Genomic DNA, 25,544 nt, shown 5'->3' with positions numbered 1-25,544 from the left:
ACCGACAGGAGCGCGTGATTGGTGCCAGAGTCTAACAGGTGCAGCGAAAGCAGCCAATCGGACGAGCTCGCGGTCGAGCGACGGTGAGTGATGCTCACGGATAAACAGGCACAACGACGTGATTCGTTGACACTGGATGCTGGTAGGGGAAAGTTTGGTGTCGACCTCAAACACCATTCTAATGCAGTCTTTGTTGGGACTCCAGCCTCTGTTGACGCCTGCATAGTGATGTGTTTGGTTTAACCACTTAAGCAGAGCAACTGAGACAAGGTCATTTCATTTCAATTCATTTTGATTTATATACCACCAAATCCAAACAACAGTCGCCTCGTGGTGCTTTGTATTGTAAGGTAAAGATCCTACAATACTACAGAGAAACCATAAACATTCAGATGACTCCCTACAGATGATACCAGGCTCAGGGAAGACACACTGGGAAAGCCAGAGATGAATAGTAAACTAATGATTAAATGGAGTGTGGTTGTATAAACACATGTGATAAAAGGTGGGTGAAGAAGAAACACCCAGTGCATCATGTGAAGCCCCCGAGGGCTAAGGTCACCTGATCCAACCCTAAGTATATGCTTTATCAATAAGGAAAGTTTTAAACCTAATCTTAAAGGCAGAGATAGTGTCTGTATCCCGAATCCAAACTGGAAGCTGGTTCCACAGAAAATGGCCTGAAGGCTCTGTCTCCTGGTCTACTTTTAAATGTCCTTGCATACACGTGAGCCTGCAGTCTGAAAGTCAAGCGCTGTATTGGAGTGATACAGTGCTATGAAGTCTTTAAGATAAGATGGGGCCTGATTATTCAAGCCCTTGAATGCGAGTAGCAGAATTTTAAATGCAATCCTGGACTATTCCTAGTCCCAGTCAATACTCTTTGCTGTAGCATGTTGGACCAACTGAAGGCTTTTCAAGGAGTTTTTAGGCCAACCTGATAACTATCCTGAAAGGTTCAGCCTTTAACATGCCTACAAGAGAAGACACTCCCGAGGTGTAAAAAGCGTGTGATTTTCAGGAAATGCCAAAGACTTCAGAGAGCTCAGGATAACATAAAAATGTATGTGTATTGCTCGGGAAGAGTGAGCACTTTAGGAGTGATTTGGGAAAATTTCTTCAAGGTTGGCTTTAGTGTAGTAAATTCCTTAAAATGCTGCATCCAGATAAACACAATCAACTTTCTGGGAATTTCTTATCTGGACGATTGAGGATCAAGACATTCCTAAACCACTTTGAAAGAAAAAAAGGCTCTTGAAAGTGCATGTGCAAATGGATCTGATCCTGAAGCTTAAGTCTTTTTCCAATTTATTGTTGCAACCGGAGAAGAGAAGCTGATGGTGAGGCAAGAAGAAGACTATAAAGTGATAAAATTGTGGGTCATTCCTTATAAAATCAATCAGATCGATTGAACTTCTTATCTTAATTTGCTGATTATTTTTGTGTAGTAAATAAATATAAATATTTTGAACATTTCCAGAGTTTCCGGCCTTCAAAGCACATGGATGGGTTTAAGTTTTCAAGTCACCATTTTCCCAGCATATTTGACCTGTTATAACCTCCTAAGGAAGAAATAACAACATTAAATTTAAGCACATTTAAGCTGCAACCAAGTCATTTTTATACTAACTCTAACTGTCACAACCTAAAACCAAAGTCTCGTTGTTGTTTAGAACCACTTTTTTCTATAGCCAGAGATTTAGCATGAATATCACAGGATTTTGCTTCGTTTCAGTTGCAGAATCACACAAGTTTAACAGAAACAAGCACCAGTGCCTTTGATATTTTATCTGCTTTCTGATCATTCAGTGTGGGAAAGTTAATAAAGCGTGTTTTAGGTAAACCGGGGGCAGCAGCCTAAGCAGAGAAGCCCAGATCTCCCTCTCCCCAGCCACCTCCTCCAGCTTGTCTGGGGGAACACCATGGCGTTCCCAAGCCAGCCGAGAGATATAATCTCTCCAGCGTCTCCTTGGTTGGTCCCGGGGCCTCCTCCCGGTGGGACGTGCCCTGAATGCTTACTCACATAGCAAGCAGGTCTGGCCCGGATCTGGTCTCAAGTCGACGCTTCTGGCTGACTTCTGGCATGATAAGATGTATGTCATCCAGATATGGGCCAGGCCTGGCATAGATGGCACTGTCTATGTGATGGCATGCCATATCTGGCTCGATTGTGGTTTGGTGGATATGGCCCAGGCCCATAGAAAACAGGTCTTCCCTGGATCCAGCATCAAGCTGGCACTTCTGACTGAGTGGTGTCATGGCAGGGTGTATGTCAACCAGATGTGGGCCAGGTCTGGCAATGATGGCACTATATATGTTCATATTTTCCTATTTTAGTTAGAAGACTCAAATGCCATGTTGCAATACTATACTGCTATGGTAGCCAACGTTTCAAATGCAGATTTGACAGGTTTGTGAGTGTACAACAACAAAAGTGCTATATAAGTACTAAGTCCAGTAAGTAATATAAGTCCAGTTAGACCTTTTGTCTGAAACAAAATAAGTCCTCTTAGAATTTAAAAGATCAGCAATTTTGTGTCAGTGGCTAACCTCTTGTTGGATGACCTTGTGACATAAAGTTGAAGAATGTGGAAATGGAAACAAAACCGCTATCCTTTGGTTAATTAACAGACGTACATCAGGCTGATCAGAGGCAAGTAGCTTACTGGAGCAACTGCAAGCTCTTCAAGCCACAAACTGTCATGCAAATCAAAATGCTTCCTCTGATTGTTGACCCTCACTTCATGCAACTTCATGCTAAGTAATACTTCTCTTTTTTCCCCCAGTTGCTGCATCTACAGTCTCCATCCACATGGGGGCAGACATCTTCTGCTCCACTTAAAGAGCTTTGCTCAAAACGAAACCAGTTCAACTACTACCTATTTACTGGAAATGTTTGAAAAGTGAATTATCCTTTTATGCTGCTTATTCTGTGGTGTTATCAACAACAGATACCTGACCACAGAGTGGGGACATAGTCATGCTTTTCCTGAAAAAAAGAAGCAAATTGACTCAAATCATCTTATTTTGTATTCTATAGAGCATCTTGGCCTCTGTTGGCTGCATTCAAATACAGGCAAATAAAGGTTTTGGGACATGAATTGGTTTCGTTTTACATGTTGGCCTTGTATTTGAATTGCAGGTGCTCTCCTTTGTCTGTTTGTTTAGGGAAATCACTGCAGCACCCACCCACCTGTTCACTCCTCTTCAAGCGTTCAACGGACTTCAACTGACAAAATCCAGGTGAGAGTTAATATTTGCGGGGAACAAGTGTGTGCTGTGGATTTCATGTCACTGGGATTGAAGAAAACTCCATTGAAACATTTTCTGAAGATAACTATTTTTAGAGACTGTTTGGAATTTTCTCTCAAGGCAGTCTTGTGACTTTTGGCTACTGGATTTTGCTTGGTGTGGCCATCTCACTGAAGAAAACAGCAGCATGAGAGGAGCAGGCTGAGAGGGGATGCACTTGTAGTCACAAGGCAGGACAATAGGGAGCTGTGTGAGGGACTGCTGGAGTTGCCTGGGGCACAATGACTCTCTGCTGTTACTTTGATCTTCCTGCTGTCAGGAAACCGTGCCTATTTATTGAATTACTTCTAGATGAAGGCATGTTTTGACTCGTCTGCTGTAAATACATATTTTAGTTCTAAATAGTTCATCTTTAATGGCATGCATTTTCCTGAACAGTACATTGAAGATAAGTGGTTTTTCAAAATAAATGTATGACACGTGCTCAGTGGAGTTTAAGCCCTCAGCCATATTTTGGCTTGTGTGACCCCCCTCCCCTTTTTTTGCTTTCCCTCTAACCCCTGAAAGGACAGCATTGTGACTTTTTCTCTTCCTGCATGCTCAAGTGGCAACAAAACCACTCCGACAGCATTCTTAAGAAAAGAGGAACTTTTTTTCTTTCTGTTGTCCTGTCACCGTGGCGCAGTGTTCAGCTAACAGTTATTTTTAAAGTTTTCTGAACTGTTTGAGCAAGAAGATATTGACCAATATAAGAGGTCAAGAAGTCTTGAAAACAGTTTTGAACTTTTGAGTTGGAGCTTATTCAGTGGAGGTAAGTTTTTTTTTTTTCTTTCCTGTTACTTATGTCAACATTGCTCAAAATAGTTCTATGGTAATCATCTACTATTTTATACTTTTTACTGTAAAAGGCACTAGCCAGATGTGAATAAAAGAAAGGGAAAACCTCCCCAACTTTTTAGCATGCTTTGGCTTCAAAGCTCACAATTAAATGTACTGTGAAAATGTGCATACAGAAGCATTAAATGTTTGCGTATCCTCTTCAGGCACATGGTGATGTATACTGGAATTCTTCATCTCAAGGTCAAGAGGTCATCAACAGCTGTGCTTACACACTCTGACTGTGACTGGGCCATGAAGGATTGCGAATTCGTTGAGAAAGGTAAGATGGCTCGCTCACGATGAGGAAGTCTGTATGAGTGCTGTGTGTGGAGAGCTTAGTCTGCACAAACTATTTATGTGCACATCATCTGGTGCTTACATTTGAGGGTTTGGAGGGTATACGCTGGACAGATCACAAGTCCCTCACTAAAAATGCTGATACATCCCATAATCCATAAATAATAAAAGGGGCAAGGATTGTTCAAATTAAAAAGTGTTTATCTAATTAATAATTGGACCCATAAGTATGCTAGGAGTAAAAACGTAAGACATGCAAAGAAAGAAATAAAGAGATGAGCCTCTTTTATGTCTGTCTTGATTTTGAACTAAAAGCCCAAAGTGCAAAAAGGATTTTTGCATGCTAACAATTTCACAATGCCTGCTTCGGTGGGTACTACTCTTTTATTTTCATGGCTGTCCTTTTGAAAATTTCAGCTTTCAACTTTAAACACATTTCCATGAGGTCCTTTGCACTTTTTGCTCATAGGGACAACCATTTGGGAACTTTCCAGTTTCTTTCAGCTCTTTGTTATCTATAGCTTTAACCCTTTAGATAACAAAAGTAAAGTCAAATTGGTCAACTGATATATCAAAAGGTGATTTTAGTTTTACTACTTCAAAACAAAGGCTGCCTGGCCCAGCCTAACTGTAACTTCCAATCATACCAGAGCATCCTTTCCACTGGCTACTTAATCAGTGATTGGCCCAAAGAAAACCTGCCATCACAAGTCTTCATCTTATAGCCACAATCTAAATGAAAGCAGAATACAATGATCTGCAAATCTCATAAAACCACATTTTATTAACCACCGAGCATAGAAAACATATCAGAATACATTTTACTATTTCATGAAAAGATATTAGCTCATTTTGAATTTGATGGCAGCGATATCTTTCAAAAAAATTGTGATATAGCAAGAGAATACTGAAAAAGTAAGTGGTGCTAAACAAAAGGTTATGGAACATTTAGGAACTACTTAGCTTAATTAGCAACAGTGACATGATTGGATAAAAGAGAGCATCTTCCATAGGCAGAGTTTCTCAGTTGGCAGAGGGTCACCAATCTGCAAAAACTGTACAAATTGTGGAACAAATTTAGAATAATAGTCTACAATGTTGCAGAAAATTGCGAACACTATCTCACCATCTACAGTAGATAATGTCATCCAAAAATGTCTGTGGACAAGGGACAAGACATTAATATTCAGTTAATATTAGATGATATCTTCAGGCACTCAGGCAACACTGCATTAAAAAACAGGCATGATTATGTCATGGAAATCAATGCACGGGTTCCGGATGACTTCCAGAAATCACTGTGTGTGATTCAGAAGGTTCAGAAGAGAACCTGCATTTTCCGCCCACAAATGCAGGTTAAAGCTCTGTGATAGAAAGAAGAAACCATATGTGAAAAGATACAAAAACTCTGGCATCTTCTCTGGGCCAGAACTCATTTAAAATGTACTGGAAAACTCTTTTCTCATCAGATGGATTAAAATGTGAAATTCTGTTTGGAAAACTTGGACATCACATCCTCTTGACTAAAGAGAATAGCAACTATCCAGCTTGTTTTCAGCACTCAGTTCTAAAGTCTGCATCTTTGATGACATAGTGCTGCATTAGTGCCTATGGAATTGGCAGCTTGCTGACCTGGAAAGGCCCCAGAAATGCTGAAAGGTATCTACAGGTTTTAGATGAACATTTAATCCCAGCCAAATGATGACTTTTTTGGGAAAATCTACACTCACTATCATATTATTCATCACAAAAATGCACATCAATAATCATTTAGCCAATGCTGAACTGCATGAAAATGACTATGGTGAGCACGTACTTCAAGAAGAGGGAGGGAAAAAAACTGCCAAGAAATTGTTTGGCGGATTCTCTGGAAAGTACAAAAGGAGACTTGGTGGTGGAATGAGGACTTACAGGAATGCATTCAAAGGAAGAGGTTAGTAAAGAAAAAGTGATACAGCACAGAGAGATGAAGGCAGTAAACAGGGGCACTGGGAGCATGTGAAGAGAGTTGGCAAGGGCAAAAAGCTTATAGCGAGGTTGGACACTTGACTGGCTGAGCAGAGAGACTATGCTGGAATACAAGCACACCTGTACAGCAGGTTGGGCTTATTAACAACAAAATAGAAATATACTAACAAGTGGCAATCAACCTTCAGTTAATACTGATATTCCCAAGTAAATATGCCACATGAATGAATGTCCAGGTATGATCTGTGCATGCTTTGTCAAATTCCACTATGAAACCGTGGAAGGCTCTAGTTATTCTGTTACCCTCACTTGCAACCAGCTAGAAAACAAATGGAAGGATAGATTCAGAAGTCTGTTGAAACTGTATTTATTTAGATTCTTTTTGATTTCTGTGTGACATATTTGCTAACACTGCTACAATTACAAATGTATGTCCATTCTGTAACTGCTGCACTGTGTAGGCTCAGATGTTGCAGCGACCTTCTGGGTGTCTAGCAGCTGACCCTAGATCAGACTGAGGTTAGTGACATTTTACACCTCAGTGCCTGCCTATTGTGCATTAATCCTCTGATAGCACTTTGTAAACTGGTTTGTAAATCTGTGAAGGGGAAGACTGACCCACACTTTCCTACAGCACCCATGGAAGTCAATATACTGGAGGAAAACTGCTTTTTGTCCTTTGCATTAACTAATTCAAGAAATACTTGATAATACTTAGGCATAAATTTAACTGTGTAAAGAGAGCAAAAAAGAGAACAAGACTTTGAATATGATTCATCCATACAGCTGATTTGCATACATTTTGTATAGCTGTGCTAAATTGAAAGAGTAAAAGCAGACTATAGGATATGTGTTGTGGTGCACTTATCGTAAAACAACCCTTAGACAAAGTGTGACAGTCTTTACGGCTGCTGTGCTTTTAGCAAATACCCGTCTTTACCTCTGTGTTGTTATCACCCTGCTTATTATGGATGCACAAACAACACACACACACACACACACACACACACACACACACACACACACACACACACACACACACACACACACACACACACACACACACACACACACACACACACGCTGCCTCAATCCAATTGACACACTCAGTTTAGTTTTGTGAGAAACTGTGTGTTTGCATGTGCATCTGTCAGTGTGTGTGTGCATGTGGGTGCATGTGTGTGTGCATGTGTGCAATAGACTGAGTTATGAGCACGAAAGGAGCGAATGGTATTTGACCATGTGCATTGTGTTTTATGAGATGAGCAGGCTTTAATGACTCTGTCACCAGTAAATGGACACTGATTTGTAGCACAGCTGTCGCTCCACACTCTGATCAACTCTGGAGCCTTCTGGAGACACACTCACACAGAATTAGCAAATATCCACCACATCCCCAGTGTTAAAGACCTGTGTTTAAACCATATATGCTCACAGAATTGTTCACGTAAAGTGGGATTTTGGCACAGACCCATTAATGGGTGTTAACGGTACAGAGAGTAACTGTAATCTAAAGTCTAATTGAACAAAAATTACAGCTGTACAGATGCAGGCAACAGTCATGCATTAGATTTCATATTCAATCAATGCTACTATTCCTCAGAGATACCGCTGATCTATAACCTGCTATCAGTAACATGGCTTTGATCCCATTTTTGTAGATACTGTGCAGATGGAGTTATGTTATTTATTAACACAGTGAGCAGATGTAGCAAGAGGCTCTTTTTGGAGTGGCAGGGTGGAGTAGCGAGATGCTGTCCAACCAAAAAAAACAACAAAACAACCTCTATGTTTCCAACCACCTTGCTCACATGTCCTCCAAGGGCATTTGTTCTGTAGTTCCACTTGCACTGCTTGTGTTGGGGGAGGGTTTAAAAAAGGAAAACCTATTTGGCGATGGGCGATCAATATCATCACAACATGAATCACTGTAAGCCTGGTCATTTCATTCTTGCCTAGTTCAATAATTGTGGCGCAGGTTTAGTTTCAAAAGGTAGAGCTGACAGTTCTCCCTTTTATCTAAATATTTAAAATAACATATACATGTGTTGCAAATTGTTATGTTAAAGTTGAAATAACTTTTTTGCATATAATTTAAGAAAAATTTTTATGCCAACAGATAGATGGGAAAATGTAATGGTGATATGTATTAGTAAAAAGAAAATACCATAGTGTTTTCCAAATAAGAATTTACAAATCATTTTTAAAGGCTGTTTTCTCAAAATCAGTTTTGATAGGTTTGTAGCTTAAACCTATTCACTGGAACGTTCAAGGCAATTTAATTACACAGCAAGCAAGACACGAGTAGGCAAAGTTCTTTATGTTTCTCGTGCACGGGAGAGAACTGGACAAACGCCGTTCCTTCGCTTGACCCCAGTTGCTCTCGTCCGCTCCCCCGTAACACTGCTCTTTTATTGAGGTTACATGAATATGCATAGGGTCATTAACATATGACGTCTACATACACACAAAGAGTACCTTGCCTGTGCGTTGTGTAAGCATGTGTGTGTGTGTGTGTGTGTGTGGGGGGGGGTCAGAGTGTGACCCCATAAATGACTTCCCTAAACCTGCTGGTCTGGAAGTCCAGCAGTTCATCTAAACAAAAGGCACTTAGACTAAAACAGATATAGATACGTTTATCCTACCATAAAACAATAAGACAAGGTACGACCTCTCCCATGCTCCCAAAATGTGGGTGTGAAAGCCAGAACACTCTGGAATGCACACAACGTGTCTCTGCAGACTACTAAGGATCAAACCCTACAACTAATTATAAAACTCTAAGCATATATGAGTAGATATTTCTAAGCATAAATGACAATCCACTATATAAACCTAACAAGTTTCTTCCATAGACTGTATAAATGATGGATATTATCACTCTGAAGTCACTCCAGTTTGTAATGTGCTGTCTATGACTTCACTTGAGTTAGAAATACTCTGGATGATTTATTTATTACATAAATGGAAGCCTGTACTTTGCCCTATAACTTCAGTTCCACTTGTCAAGTAGATTAACATTCCTCCCCAGGAATTCGATGTCCTCAAGTCATCACTGTAGCATTTGAATGTCATCAGAATGACAAAGCTTTATAAAGTGGTTTTCACACAGGAAGTGATTAGTAGTAATACAGGAACCAAAGACCACAGATTGTCAGTGTCGTTTAGGGACTTGAAGCCGAGATTTGCCAAATACTCTTTAATAAATATGTCACTCTCAGGAAATAATAACTTTGATGGCTGCTTCTTCAAATCCACGAGAGATGCTAGCTAGATTAAATCATTCTGAATGCTTGTGTTTTTAACTGTCATGGACTAGAGAAAGTAGGAAATTATAGGTATGCTCAGTGTGAGATGCTTAATTCATTTCGGACTCTCAATAGCAGAAGAAGAGACTTGGGTATATGTGAATTCAGTCATTTTTAGTTTTAAACAAGTTTTTGAGAGATTTCAAAATTTTCTGCCATTTCTTTGTTTTATGGCAGGTAGTCTAATAAATTTGTTAAGGACTGTCTCAAAGGTAACATAGCCTGACACTGTAGAACTGTCAGTCACAGGAAGCATTCACAGGAAGGAGAGGACCCAAAAGCAGGCCACAGGGAAAAGCCCAAAATACAAATCTTTAAACAAAACAAGCCTAGATTATGCATGAACACAGAATTAGAAACAAAACAAACAAATACCCAACAAGTTAAACATGATTAATGCGTACTGTTCTCCTCTGAGTCACTGGCAGCATGCAACTTTATATCAAGTCTTTGCACATTCCTGCTGCTCTGTAAATATGGGTCTTTCTGTTAGTCCCTTAATAAATGAGTAAGAAGTTAAGTATATGGACGCATAGATGTGGTGCAATCAAATTAGACCAGTGTTTCCCAACCTTTTGGAGCTACGGCACATATTTCACATTAGAAAAATCACACGGCACACCACCAAACAAAAATGTCACAAAAAGCATATTGATCATTTTTCCACGTGCACCAGGTATAGCAGAATTGGCTCAGTTTGTCCCCAGTATACCTTTTTTGCTTTCTTCTGACCATTGCTCATGCTAGGGCCTTTATCTGGGTGGGAATTTTCTCCAGGACTCAGGTCAGATTGACTGCTTTTCTTTTCAGATATTTATCTACTCTGGTCTCACAGCATGTCTGTTATGTAATTTCTTCTTTGTCTTCTTCTGTTTTACTGGCAGTTGGTAACCCATTTAATTAGAGCAGGTAGTTGTACTGGCCTCTAGTGGAAGAGAATGTAATTGTTCTGCCTGTTACTAATCAGCTGGAACAAGATAATCTTCTACACCTGCTGCGGATCCAGTGGTTAGGAAACACTGAATTAGGCTACATGACTTTTTCTCTTCATGACTTGAACCAACATCTCTCTAAAAGTCAAAGACAGTAAAATAAGGGACAGTTGTGATATCATGTCCACCTCAAACGTTTTTCTTTATTGTTAGCGCTAACATTTCAAGCAGCTCCTCACACAAGAATTGCACAGAATGGTCAAATGCTGCTGTGCAGGTCCATCTTCTTTATACTGAATATACCTGCCCCTAAGTTGACTTTTGAGAACTGACAGATCTGGGATCTCATCAAGATTTCACTGAGTCCTGAACCATTTAATTAAAATATTAATCAACGTATGGAGAACAGGCAACCAGGACTTTTTTCAAAAGGTGACCTTGCTCCAGGTAAGGTCACCATTTTAAGTATAGTTAGTTTCAAACCACACATCACATGCAAATTTGTTTGAGTGAACCTTTATTTTCCTTGCCATTCAATTGTATTGTTTGACGTAAATATTTTTTCGTGTTTTGTTTTGGACTTGTTTTAAATTCTCGATATGGTTTTGCCATACACACAGTGTTAGCTTCAGCTTTTACCACCAGATGTCACTGTTGCAGTGTTTACAGAGTCCCACGGGTTTGGTGTTTTTAAATGATTTGCTTTACGGTTGTCAGTGCTGTCTTCTTCACTTCACTGCATCACCTTACAGACATTCAAACGGTTGCATTGATCTATCAATCTGTCCTGTTTACTCTGCAGACTCAAAGCTAACTGTCAGCATAACAGGTGTGCCCTTTTGATTTCAGGGAAATGTCAGATGATGATGTGTATGAGGAGTGCGTTTGTGTGAGGCCTGTGTGTTATCAACTTTGAAATGATTTCTCGTGTTCTGCTCTCTCTCACCATCGTGCACTCTGTGTCTTTTACTCTCTCGTCTGTTTCTTTGTGTTCATTTAGCAGTGAGCCACAGCAGCAGCAATTCCACTCATGTATGCTGCACCTTGTTGACTTTAGCCTCATTAAGAGACCAAATGAATATGACGAGTTGTGACATTAGGCTACAGCTGGAACAAATGTGCCAACCGCTCATTCTCTGGCCTGGCCAATTTTTTTTCTTCAGTGTTTCTCCCTCCCACACACACACACACACACACACACACACACACACACACACACACACACACACACACACACACACACACACACATACATGTGCTCGTTTAGTTTTCGGGGAAGGGCTCGGTGGGGTTGATGGGTTTGCAACAATATTGGAAATGTAGATGGGCCTGTGTTTTGAATTGGATTGCATGCTTTGATGCAGAGACAGATTGTAAACTGTGATTTTATTAAATCCTTCATTAGGATTCATCAGTGAGATTGGATCAGAAAAAGGTCAGTGTGCAGATGCGCCCCCCCCCCCAAACCTCTCTCTTTCCTCTTTGCTCCATCCCCCTTAAACATACCCTCCTCCTCCATCCTTACCCCCCTCCACTCTTTCTTTCTCTGTCTCTCTCTGCTTCCACTCAGCAAAGCATAAGGGGGACTTGCTCCATCATCTCCCCCTCATGCACTCTGGCTCACTCTCTCTTCTCTCGCTAGCCCTTGCCCAAAACAAATTTGTGATGAAAATGGGGAAAAATGATCATCATGGGCCTGCTAGAAAAACACAAGGTGAAAGTGACATTATCCCCCAACCCAGCCCACCCTGGACCCCCTCCTCCTCCTCCTCACCGCCATCTAGGCTGGCGCCAGTGGGACGCCTGTGCCACAAATCATTTGTATACTCTCATTTCTGCGAGCGGGCCGCAATGTTGCTTACTGCTTAGCGAGCAGATGACTTTCAGAAAGAAGAGTGAATTGGGAGGGAAGGATGAAGAGACGGGGCAATGAGGAAAGAAGAAGAGAGGGAGGGAGGTGCGTGCGTGTGTGTGTGTGTGCGTGTGTGTAGGGGGGAGGTGTGGCAATTTGCCGGCGTGTGAGGACGTCTGTGGGAGTTGGATCTGAAATTGCGAGGGAAATTGTGCGCGCCATATGTCAAGTTGTGCAAAGGAGGGTTCTCATTGTGCACCTACATTGTGTGTCTGTGTGCTTATGAATATGTGTGTGTTTTCTGTTTCAAAATGAAGCATCTGGGCTGTTTATTGAATCACCTTCACCATTGTCTGCATTCCCTGCTATTATCGCCAAAAGAGCTGCAGCGCCCACCCCCCCACGTTTACTTCCCCCTGTAACAACTCGGAAATGGGAAATGTGGTGCACATATTGTCTGTAGCTAGTGTTTGGTCATCTTTGTCTCTCTCTTTCTCTGACACACACACACACACACACACACACACACACACACACACACACACACACACACACACACACACACACACACACACCCTTCCCCCACCCCTGCCCAGTGTGATACATCATGATTCTTCTGGTACACTGAATACATTCTCCATGCAGTCTGAGCCCTCAAGTACATGCAGGCGAACATGTGACATTATATTCCTGATTAAAAAAAAGTGTTATTTCACTTCTGGCACAGACACACACACTTGTTTTCATATCTTAGTGAGGACATTTAATTGAAATGATGCTTTCCCTTGCCACTTACCCTAACGATCAAAAATGCTTGCCTAAACCATAACCTAATTGTAACCCTGACACAAAAAAACATAATTTTGAATCTCAAAAATGCCTTCAAACTTGTAGGCATTTTGTTCCCATAAGGGACTGTTAGTTCCAACAAGTATAGTAGCATTCCAAGTTTTGGTCCTCACAAAGTTATCTAAACATGGTATATATACACACACACACACATACACACACACACTTCAAGTCCTAGTTTTACAGAAAAACAAATATAGACACACTTATCAGAGCGTGCATGTTCATATAAATATAAGCACATGCACCCATATTCCTCCCATGGCATGGCGACGTACACCATTTCCTGCACACAAATAAAAATGCTCTTTTTTTTTTAATCATTTCTCAGTCTCTGTCATCCTGGCCCACCCATACAAAAACCACCCACATGCATAATCACTCACAGTTAGGTTCATTCTGAATAAATATAGAATGGAGACAGTGTGGCACAGTGACCTGCAGAGGAACCCGTGCATTTTGCCTGCAAGTTCCACAAGGGCCCTGTGCTTCCAGGAAAGCCATGCAGTATTCATGGCTCAGTCATGGGAATCCACAGGGCAGGATGGTAGAAAATGCAGTGGAAGTACGGTGCTAGAAGCTCAGCAGGATAGTGAAAGTGTTACACAATATGCACTGTAGATCCTCAGTGTGCTTTTGTATTTGATGCCTGATCTGTGAAGTGGAACGCCTTCCTTTCAGAAACTCTAAATCAGGATTCAGATTTGCTCTTCTATTTGTCGTCATACATTTTGCCCATGTGTGGGACTCTGTTTCATAAACATGTGGTCGTGTGTTCATGTTTCATGTGTTTGTATGTCTTTACGCTCCACCTCCTGCTTTGAGAAATAGGTCCTTTCTTTATTATCACCCCAAAGGCAGTCTGACAGTTTACTGTCTCTCTCTCTCTCACACACAGACACACACACACACACACACACACATGGTGGAGTTCCCTGTGACCCACATTCATTAGATTCAACCGTGTGGTGCCTCCAGGGATCTTAGGGGAGTTATGCCCCCTGCATTGGGGGCCTTGACTCTGAGATATGCAGCCCGTGAACCCCACAGCATTCATCCTGTTTAGGGGGTACTGCACTTATCAATGCTGGGAGGTTGCAATTGAGATGACGAGACCAGAGACCAAAAGGTTTGGCTGACTGAATATTGCTGCACAAAGACCACAGTCATCTGAATATAAACATCTAGTGCCTGTTTACTGGCAGAAAATAAAAATAAATGTCATCTGATTTTTTTTCACAGGTGAAATGCTTATGTCTGCTAGTCCTCAGATTCCACTGAATGTAATCCACCAATAACCAGTAGAAATTACTATTTCCAGTATTTTCACTGTTCAGGAAAACATTAAAGGAGCACTTTGTGAAACTGACACTGAGAAGTAAATAAAACTGTCAACAGTAGGAGGCAGCATAGAGCTGGAAAGTTATGGTTTAGGTGTCAGTCTCTATTGTCCCCCACTTCCAGGACTTTTGAGTTTAGCTGTTTATCTTAATTAATTTCTATTCATTGAGGACTATCTCACCTTTTAGTGGGCACTTGGCTGAGTAGGAGCTAATTTCTGTACACCAATAAGAGGTGGATATAACCCGTCTGTCTGTCTGTCTGTCTGTCTGTCTGTCTGTCTTTAAAGATAAGCCTTAAAAGGAATCTTCAGCAGTCAGATTTCAGTTAAGTAATTTATCTTTTCAAGATTGTTAAATAGGTTACACAGTGTGCAGGGGTTTAGCAATGTGATTTCATTAAAAACTTTAATAAAAATGAGTCTAACCTTTATGTTTTACAGTCTATGGCTTATTAAGTTTTTCTTGCCTTGAAATAAAAAGCACAAAACAAACCTATTTTCCTTACACGGCAACAATAAAGAGGCTGACTCCACTGAGGACCATAGCTTTTTAAGGCCCAGTCAGCAAAACACGAAAACCTTTTTCCACAAACAAATAACCAGTGCAGCATAATGAGAGTAATAACAACCCATTTAAATACATTTTTACGATAAGGCATTCACAGTTGTCTTTTAAAGATCAGAAATAATGGGTCATGCCTTCTTTTTCATAGAAGCATAGGGATGGGTTTATGAAATGCTGTTTTCTTTTTTTCTGGGGGAAAGTATTGTTTTGAAACTTTTCCAAAGTGAAAAGTGACTTGGGACAAAGTTTGTTTATCTCCTCATTATGGATGTGAAGCGTATCTCCCACTGGCGCACGCCGTTTTAACAGACGCTTTGTATGAGCTCAGGTGTCACACAAAGTTGTCTTGTTTTGCAACAGAGCGCCACTTGTGACAAACTGCAAACTTTTCAACCAAGTTGGAGAATAGGCACTTTGATACTTGAAGCCTTCGTTTGGCGCTTTCCTTTCTCAGACCAGGTGGGCGCCATTGAGAGGGAAATGTCTTCTGGGAGGGTGTAAGTTTGGGGTTGTAACTCATGAACGGGATGGCTTTGAAAACACACAGGGTGCTGAGTGAGTGAGTTTTGTAGACACTGAGCTCCTTTGCGGTTGCGTTCTTCAGCCCTCATGAATAATTCGGCAGCGTCGCTTGTCACTGTCCTTGTTGTTGTTGTTGTTGTTGTCGGCTGTGGTGTCACTCCTGTCTGAGAGAGACGGAGGAGACAGAGGACTCTTTACACTTCAGTCTCCTCTGCACTTCCTCTTTCATTCACGAGGAGAGGAAGCGGTGGGGCTGTGTGCTGCGTCTTTGTACAAGTAAGAGAGAAGGGGAGACAGATAGAGAGAAATCATGTCTGCCTGTCTGGCATAATGGTCTGTTTGTGCTCCTGTTATAGTTTGAAGGAAGGAGGAGAAAAAGGCAAGGAAGCAGGAGAGTGAAGAGAAACTCTGCAAATGCTCGTTGTATTTGAGTTCTTTAAGAATAATCTGTAGATTGACCTTTTTTGTGTGCAAGTTAGATGAAAAGACGGCTACCACTAACTTCCAAGAGAAAATGAAAATAGAGGAAATCACAGAGGATGAACATTTAAAACACTTAATCTGACACAGTGAATGACATTCATTTAAATAAATGTTATTTCCCTGTCTGTTGCAAATGTGGTAACACAATAGTGGACTAATGAAAGTACTACAACAGTCTCAAGACTAATAGTTTGTAGTCTTGAAACTTGATGCCTGTCCTACAAAGCAAGATCAGCATATCCAGGATATATTTTCCTAACGCTGGCAGTTACCACAGGGTTTCCTAATCTAGCCATGAGTGTAAGTAAGCCAAATGTTAAAGACATGTGAATGTAGCATGAGTGCTTTAACCACTCTCACTGTATCAGTGTAGTTTGTTTACAGCCAGGAAGAAAAGCTGCTCAAAGTTATCAGACTTATCAGTGTTATTGCTTTAGCATTAAGACAAAGGAGGATCTGAATATAATTAAACTATGTTATGTTTTATTAAATTAATGTGCTGCTCAGATGTTTTCTTCTGAGTTTCAGCTGTAACCCTGGTAGTGTTCACTGGTCTGAGAGCAAGTCAAGAAAAAAAAAAAAAGAAAACGAAATTTAAAACAGCAAGTAGGCTTACTTGTAAATGACATTTGAGTGTAATTAGTACAAACATGACATAGTGCTCTGCTTTGAGATTAAATTGCCATATTATAGTTTTCAATAACAAAAACCTACTTTTTCCTTATTCACAGAGGGATGCCACAGCTGTTAGCTGCACATGTTTGATTTTGTTGATGTCTTTTCTCCACATACTCTACCTGATGCAATCACCAGGGATTTGTGGCTCCTTACAAGAACTGTACCAGGGACCCTTTGCTTATTACACAAATATAATAAAACCACTGCACTAAGGAGCCACTATGGTAAATATGTGCCTTAGGGAGGTGGTTATGTAACTAAATAGAAAAATTCAAATATAATAATATAAAAATAAAAAGAGAAAAATTGTTGTACGACAAGAAAGCTGTGAAAGTAGAAGTAATGTGTTGATTGTATGTTGTTTTGGATCAATTTATTTCAGATAATCAGTATGCTAAGTCAGGTTTACCATCACTGATCTCCAGTATTTGATAAATATATGTTTTTGAATTCTCAGGGAGAATTGTTCCATCTGATATGTCTCCTGTACTTTCTTGACCCAGTTGTTATATGTTGGGGAGGGGTTAGGTTTGAACCACTTAATTGTTATACAGCTGATTGCTGCAGTTAGCAGCAATATCTTCAATCAGCTTGAAGATATTGTTTAGCTATTCCATCAGTGCCCTCTGGTATTTAACCCCAAAGCACCACATTCAGGTCCTCTATGAAATTTTGGTGGAATACCTCTTTGGGTGTCTTCAAGATTGCCTCCCAAAATATTGTTAGTTTAGGACATGACCATAATATGCTAGTATTGTCATTCATGTGTGGCCCATGTTTTCTCCAACACTCACTTAATTGTGTTGCACTATTTTTTTGCACTATTACCAGTCTAAAAATAAAAACTGGAAAATACTAACTCTCTTCCATCTGAATTCCCTCCATGTATTGGAGGTGTTTAGCAGGGGTACTCTAGTACATCTTTCTATCCACCTAATCTGAGCGCAGTTTGCCCTCCCAAAACCACAGAAAAAAGTGCTTGAAGAGAAGTACCTATATGTCACTGTCATTGTCTCTAATGACTTGTGCTAATAGTTCTATAGATATAGATATTGAGGCTTAGCGAGCGGCCTTGTCTGCACCCAGGTTCTTGGGTAAATTGTTCTGATGGAAATCCTTGCAGATTACAATAGAGTTTGTAAACTGGTATACCAGATTGCCACTACACTTCTCTCTGGTAGTTCTTTGGGGTGGCTTTTCAGCTTAATGATACATGAGAGTTCCTGTGAAAAGCTATCGAACACTAGTTTTATGTGCGTAGTTTAAACTGCATGTCAGTCAGTTGTCCAACTACTTTTGAGCCTTAGATTGTAGGGGACCATGTATAAAAATGGCCTAAACAGTTAATGCAATACTTTTATTAAACCCTTTGACTTAAAGTTGAAAGTCTGCCCTGCAGTCACATAGAAATTGTGTCATTGTTCAAATATTGGACCAAAATGCGTTTATCAAAAACGACAGGTTACAATATTAAAGGTGCAGATGATTTCAATGCTTCCTCCTGTTTAAAAACAAATCACAAAGATGGATAACACTTTGGTGATCCAGCTCAACAGTGAGTCAGATGCTTGAACATTTCTAACTTCTGACTCGGCTCTGTGATTGAGAACACTGATGCCGATTCTGATGAGCAACGATCTACATGGAAACAAAAACAGAGTATCAGGAGCAATTTTGGAAATACACTTCAAAATGGAAATTTGTGTCCACTGGATTTTTCCATCACTGTCAGTATACAGAAACTAGAAAGGTTAACTTTAGTGCCAAGTATATTAAGGGAAGGACGCCATAGCTTTACACACAGTTCCACAGCACACACCTTTAACTGCTGCTTCTAGTCTTTGAGAGTGTACTTTCATGAGGCCCAGATTGGACTGTTGAAGATGAAATTGATACCTGTGTGTGACTCATTCAGGATTTTCACAAATGTAGTTTTCTGCCTTCCTACTTTCACTGGCTTACCTAAAAGAGATGGAGAATATATTAGTTCCACCTCTAGGTTAACATTTTCTGTTTATCTATCATTTAAAAGCATTACAGAGCTATTTTATAAAGATGTTATAGCAATAATAATAGTTACTATACTCACCACTACTTATTACTACTTTTTAATGTATTTTTCTATAAAAAACAGCTATTTATTAAGAGAGTCTGTTTCATTTACTCAACCACAGAGGTGGGAAGTAAAGAAATACAAATACTTAGTAGACTTTTCAGGTACAGTGTGTAATATGTGTGTAATAATTAGAACACCAGTCATAAAAAGAAGAAAATACAAATATTTTAGAAATATGTCAATAACTATTATTATTTATTAGGAAAATAACACACTGAATTTACATTTTTATGCTCAGACTTGAGATGGAATTCTGTGAGAAGTCAGAAATTAAGCACAAGATTCAGCCATTAAAATGAATCTTTCTGTTCAGGAACACAAGTTAATAACTGTAATTTGGCATCTTAATCAAAAAATAGTACGTGTTACTATTTTTTCAGCTTTTTTGTAAAACAGTAATCTGAAAATTATAAAATAATTATGATAATATATTTTAGCATTATAAATTTCATTTGATTAATTACTCCCCTGCCAGTTCCATCTCACTGGCGACACACAGGCCCAATTGCTTAGATACTGCTTGATAAAGTGAAGTAGGCTAAGAGATCTCCAAAGGCTACACATCATGCCACGATCTAAAGGAACTCAACAGCTGAGAACAATGTCAGTGACATCTATCAGTCTGGAAAGGGTTACGATGCCTTTCTAAAGCTTTGGGACTCCAATGAACCACGGTGAGAGGCATTATCCACAAATTGAGAAAACGTCAAACATGTTGAGTGGCCGCCCCGCCAAATCTACTCCAAGAATGCATCTGCAGTTCTTCCTGGAGGTCACAAAAGAACCCAGGACAACATTTAAAGACATGCAGGCCTGACTTGGCTTAGTTAAGGTTCATGATTAAAGAACAGATTGAGCAAAAATGACTTCTATTGGGTAGTTTGATAATCTGAAACATGTAAGTGTGACAAATCTGAAAAAAAAGAAAAAAGAAAAAGAAATCGTTTATAAATATATCCTGTATATCTAATAAAACAGACTATATGTTTAAATGATATAAGCTATATTATCTATTAATGTTTATCATATTAATAAAATCTCTACCACTTACTAATATAGCTAATGTCATTTAGTAATCTAAACTCGGTAATGTTTATTGTGTGATGTAATTTCTTAAGTTGTGTGAGTTTCACAGTTGGCATTCTGACTTTAAGAGCTGTCCCATCATACTTTTCTGAGTAGGAGGTCTATTTCCAACCTCTGAGTTGAATTGAATGCATCATAATTATCCCTTGGGTCTATATAAATTGAGCCTGCCCGTGTTCTGGTCCCCTTTGCGCAAAACCTCTCTTTTTTTAAATAAAGAGAGACCTGATGTGAAAATAAATATAATAAATTATACAGGCATGTTAGGCCCAGCAGGTCTTTTGTAGAATTTTGAAAAAACTCTGTGAGGAGTATTCTGAAAAGCTTTATCAGTTTTTAAAAATCTAAAGTTTTGAAAAATTGGTTTCGCTTTAAATTTGAAGTGTAATTTTTAAAAATAATTGCCCAAAATATAATCGGCTTTAAAATAAAATATGTATCACAGTAAAATGTGAAAAAATGCAGGTGTTTAGAAACTTTCCAACAGCCGTTATATGTAAGCAGATGCTTACACACCTCATAAATACACTCCTAAAATAAAATAAACACAGGACACGACAGACTGGATTAGAGGTAAGAGAGGGTTGATGGAAGGTGCGTGTGTGTGTTCGTGTACATGCAGGATTGACATGGTGGTGGGGTGTTTTTTGGGTGGGGTGGGGACTCTATTTGCATGTAAATAGCAAAAACGCACCAGTCCTCCACTGCAGGGATGACAAAGACCATTTTGAGGCTTGACTGAGCTTGTTTGTCATCCATCAGTAGAAAGTAGAAAGGAGGAGTAGACAGTGGTTTACATGGTCAACAGAAACCACACGAGGGAGAAGGTGCAGGAGTGTGTCCACAAATATATGCTCCGTTTTGAACAACACAGATCAAGGAGAGAGGATGGGGAGGGATCACACCTTCACCTCTGACTGGACAACCTCTCTCTAACACCCTCTGTCCCTCTCTCTCATTCACCATGTCATTCAAATTTTATTCCTTTCCTTCGTCTTTTGCCCTCATTGACTCCCTCTGTTATCACTCACTCACTCACTCACTCACTCACTCACTCACTCACTCACTCACTCACTCACTCACTCACTCACTCACTCACTCACTCCTCTGCATCCACTTCCCACTTGCCACTTCCCTCGCCCGCCCACTCAGCCTCTTCCCACCATCTCCGTCAGTATCCTCCCCCATCTGTAGGCATACTTTGCTTTACACCCTATTTCCCATAACTATGTTCTAAACCACCACCCCTCCCCCACCAACCCACCCTCTCTGTCTCTTCTTCGATTTCCCCAGTGGACCCTTACAGTAAACTGCCAGCGTAATTTAAATGCAGCACCTTCCTTTTCAGATGGATGTTCCTGATGGGCAGAGGGAAAGGAGAATAAAAAGGGGCAAAGGAGGGGAAGCAATGAATCCTATTATCACATATATCGAAAAGGCTTAGAGCACAGGCATTGTATATATAAATAGAGCCCTCGGCAAATATAATAAACCAGCTTAGATCATGTTGTCAAATCTAGTGAATCTTTTTTGATTGTAAAAATTAAGTTTTCATTCTTTTGCATGGGGCTTTCTTTAGTTTACATCTTGGTCTGTGCAAGATGTGTTGACTTACATTTATCCACTTTGATATGTGTGTTTGCATCTGTTTGCATCCAGGCTTAAGGCCGTTATCTGTCATCACATACTGGACTGTAATCATAAAGACATACTGTGCAAGCATGCATGTTATCAGAGAGGTAGTGTATGCCTAAAATAATTAATCTTTTGTGATACACAGTAGGATTCCCTGACAAATGTCATTTACAGTGCTGTGAAAAAGTATTTCCCCGCTTCCTGATTTCTTATTTTTTGTATATTTGTTACACTTACAATTTTAATCTTAGACAAAGAAAGCCCAGGTAAATACAAAATGCAGTTTTTAAATGATGATTTGGTTTATTAAGGGAAAAAGCTATTTAAACCTATCTGGCATGTGAAAAAGTAATTGCTCACTAAAACTAAAAACTGGTCATGCCACCCTTGGTATTTGGAATAACTTGCAATGAGTCTTTCACATTGCTGTGTAGGAATTTTGAGTGACTCTTTTTTGCAGAATTGCTTTGTGTGTGTTTGTTAATTTGGGCACAATGAAGGGTTTTGGAGCATGAACAGTCTGTTTAAAGTCATGCCAAAGCATCTCAATCTGATGTTTTTACCCATGTTTTGGTTTCTTTTCACACAGAGAAAGTCAGAGTGAACTCACATGTCAAACCATGTGAGAGTGTTCAGTCTTCGTATTGGCCAGATGTGTCTGGGTCAGGAGCAACAAAAGTAAATACATGAAAAAGGTGGCTGGATAGATGGAGGTGCCGTGTTCTGGACATGGAGATTTTATGTTGCAAGCCCATACTGACCTTTGCACATCTGTGATACACTATGCATCCTTGAATGCAAAGCTTTCATTGCTGTGGAAAGGTGTTTAGTGTAAACTTGCAACATAAACCTGATAAAAGTCTTGTGAATCATGAGGATGTTTTTTGGCCTTTGTATAAAAGCCTTTGTGCTGTTTTTGGTCAGTGCTGATTTTCGCTTGGATCTCTCCCTGAGTCTCTTTCCTATTGTTAAATCATGAATGAGTTTTCTCCATTTGTGGATAATAGCCCCTGCTGTGATTCGCCTTAGAAATAACTTTGCAACACTTTCCAGATTAATGGAAGTCAATGACTTTGTTTGTCATCTGTTTTTGAGATTCTTTAGATTGTGGCAAATGTATTGCTTTTTGAGATCTCTTATTGCTTGCGGTTAGCACATGCAATTACTTTAGGACCACAAAAAACAAAGAAAAACTCAGGTAGGGGACAATTGCTTTTTTTTCAAAGGATTGTATGTATTTCCCTGAAAACAAACTGATGCATACAAGACTTGGTTAGGGACTTAAGCTTACAAGAAGAAAGCCTCTTGGAGTCTTGGACCCACATCCTTTTCTAAGAGCACCTCGAACAAGAACAATTCAAATCCTACTTTCCACTGATGGATGACAGGCAAGCTCAGTCAATCCTTACTTAAATGCTTTTTTCAAGTTAATTTAAGGGTTAAGCATTCACTTACTGCTGAATACATAATAAACTGCCTTCACTGTGTTGCCCGTTGTATTGCTGTGTACACCAAATAGCAGTGAATGGGAATGTGGATGATCACTTTAGTGTAGAGATGTCCAGTTTAGTGACCAGAATTAGTGGAGGAGAAGGCTAACAGACAGTGTCGGCTCAGCCACGCCCCAACTGTAGATAGTATCCGTATGGATGAGATAAAGAAAAAGAAAATGGACCCAAAATGTTTTTTCTGTAGGGAAAAAACATCCATACAAAGCAAAACATTTTTTATACCAGACTGCATACTGCATGGTTTTATACCTACAGAACAGCTATACAGTGGCTTTGTGTAAGATTGTATTGCAATATAGCACTCTGTGGGCCACTTTTCAAACCAGGCTCAAGTGACCATTAGAGAAACTGCAGTACCGTACTAAGCTTCTAACCTGAATGGCAGTGTCTTCATTAACTGTTATACTTGTGAACTAATTCATTTGCTTGCTTACAATAAAACAACAGAATGGGGAAAAACATGAGTGAGAAAAACAATTTATAGGTTACACCTCAAATATGAGCACAAATAAATCTCTGTGCATAATTATGCATGACAGTTATCACTTTGTTGTATGTTTAAAAAATCGAGTGGCAACATAAGATCATTTTTCTTCCAGGCCTTAAAGACATTATTAGTGTATAAGAGAGCCAGTGACCCCTCTCCCATTATTGATCTGAATTCCCCTTCTTTCCTCTCTGCATCTGTTTCTCTTTGCGTCTGTTTCCTCTTTGACACTAACGCTGCCCATCAATAACACACATCCAGCAAATGAAGAAGACTTTGCCTTTCTTTTGTTTTCTCTCTCTAGCCCTCTCTGTCTCTCTCACACGCGCTCTGTGAAGTGCATTAGCCACTGTTGCATCAGTCTTTTGTTGTTTTGATCATTTCACTCTAGGTTTTTCCCTTTCTGTTATCACTGCATTTTATTAGTTCAGGATCATTCATTTTCTTCTCAAAATGTGTTTTTCTCCCTTAAGGACTAATTAGCCTTGCTGCAACTGCAGGGCCAAACAGGCGTAGCCAGGGTTTACTCATTATTTATGCCACTAAGTTTTCCTGCAAAACAATGTTTCTGGCTTGCTGTATCTTTTTGCCAAAGGAGATGATTTATCAGTTGGACTGCAGTTTTAAACAAGCAAACTGTTGTTCTGTGCGTAGCCAGGTGTAAACACAATCAACAACAAGTTGAACCTGCAGGGGAAAAAAGATCTGCCCGGGCACTTTCAAGGCTGTCTGGACTTACAGACTTAGACAAACAGACAAAGCTTAGTGACTTGTGGACATATATTTTGATATAATCACAGATTGACTTTACTAACAAATACATCTGACTAGGTTCTCTGTGTCTTTAGGCTGAGAATATGAAAGGGACAATTCAAGGACTTTTAAAATCAGAACAGTGGGGACTTTGTCAGAAATAAAACCATTTTGTGGGTCGACTGGCCGTGTTTTCTTGATCCCGAGTCTTGGTTGAAAAACAGATCCAAAATGAAAGTTGGGAAGACATTCCAGACACAGCCTGAGTCTCTGCTGGATGTTCCTCTAGAGCTTTGCCTCGATGTATTTTGGGGGATTTTTTTTTAGCAAGAGGTATTTGTTTCCTTTAATTCTTTTACTGACTCAAACAAAATGAAAAAAACAAACTTTCATGATGAAGAGAAAAGTAAGAAAGTCACCCCAGTGAGAGGGACTCAAACTGTTGACCTCTTGCATCGTGACATACAAATTCGCTATGCAGCAAACGAGACAGAGTTTATGCATATAAACATAAATGCAAAAACCCCATTTGAAAATATTAAAAAGTACGTATTTGTTTTCTTTCTTTTTTTTTGCAATAAGATGAAAACAATTTCTTAATTTGCAAATCAGTCTAACAGAACCACAATTGCATGTGGAAGCAGCTTTTTGCCATCATATTAAAGAGTTTCAACAGTCTATGAAAATAGACTTTCATGACACTGGGTAAAAAGTAACAATGTAAATGCAGATTGTTTAAAAACAAGTAAAAGCAGTGAAAATAACCCTTGTGTCGTATTGATTTATTCAGGAAAGTGTTCAGTAAAGTCTTAGAGTCATTTTGCCATAGATGTCTAACTTGGGACTTTTTCTGAAACCAAAAGAGTCTCCCTCTGCTGGCCATTAGAAAAATACAGGCTTAAGGCCCTGCATGTGTGTCCACGTGTGTATGCTGTCTACGCAAACATTATCTAATTTTATAAAGCTGTGATTGTACTATATTTACTCCCTGTGGAAGTACAGAAGACAATTAGAATTATTTAGTAGTCG

The 25,544-nt window shown here is 39.7% G+C and overlaps 1 protein-coding gene across 1 annotated transcript in view; it reads left to right on the top strand.

Moving 5' to 3' along the window:
• The first annotated feature begins 3,196 nt into the window (after positions 1–3,196).
• myt1b (myelin transcription factor 1b) overlaps positions 3,197–25,544 on the top strand; it is a 145,224-nt gene continuing 122,876 nt past the window's right edge. The window contains exons 1-2 of the mRNA XM_039604778.1: positions 3,197–3,243; positions 4,296–4,411. Of these exons, the coding sequence (XP_039460712.1) occupies positions 4,300–4,411 (112 nt within the window). The 5' untranslated portion in view covers positions 3,197–3,243; positions 4,296–4,299. The remainder of the gene's footprint in view (positions 3,244–4,295; positions 4,412–25,544) is intronic.

Source organism: Oreochromis aureus, linkage group 20 (assembly GCF_013358895.1).
Source record: "Oreochromis aureus strain Israel breed Guangdong linkage group 20, ZZ_aureus, whole genome shotgun sequence".
Classification (NCBI taxonomy): Eukaryota; Metazoa; Chordata; class Actinopteri; order Cichliformes; family Cichlidae; genus Oreochromis; species Oreochromis aureus.
This window is presented reverse-complemented; position numbering and strand designations above follow the sequence as displayed.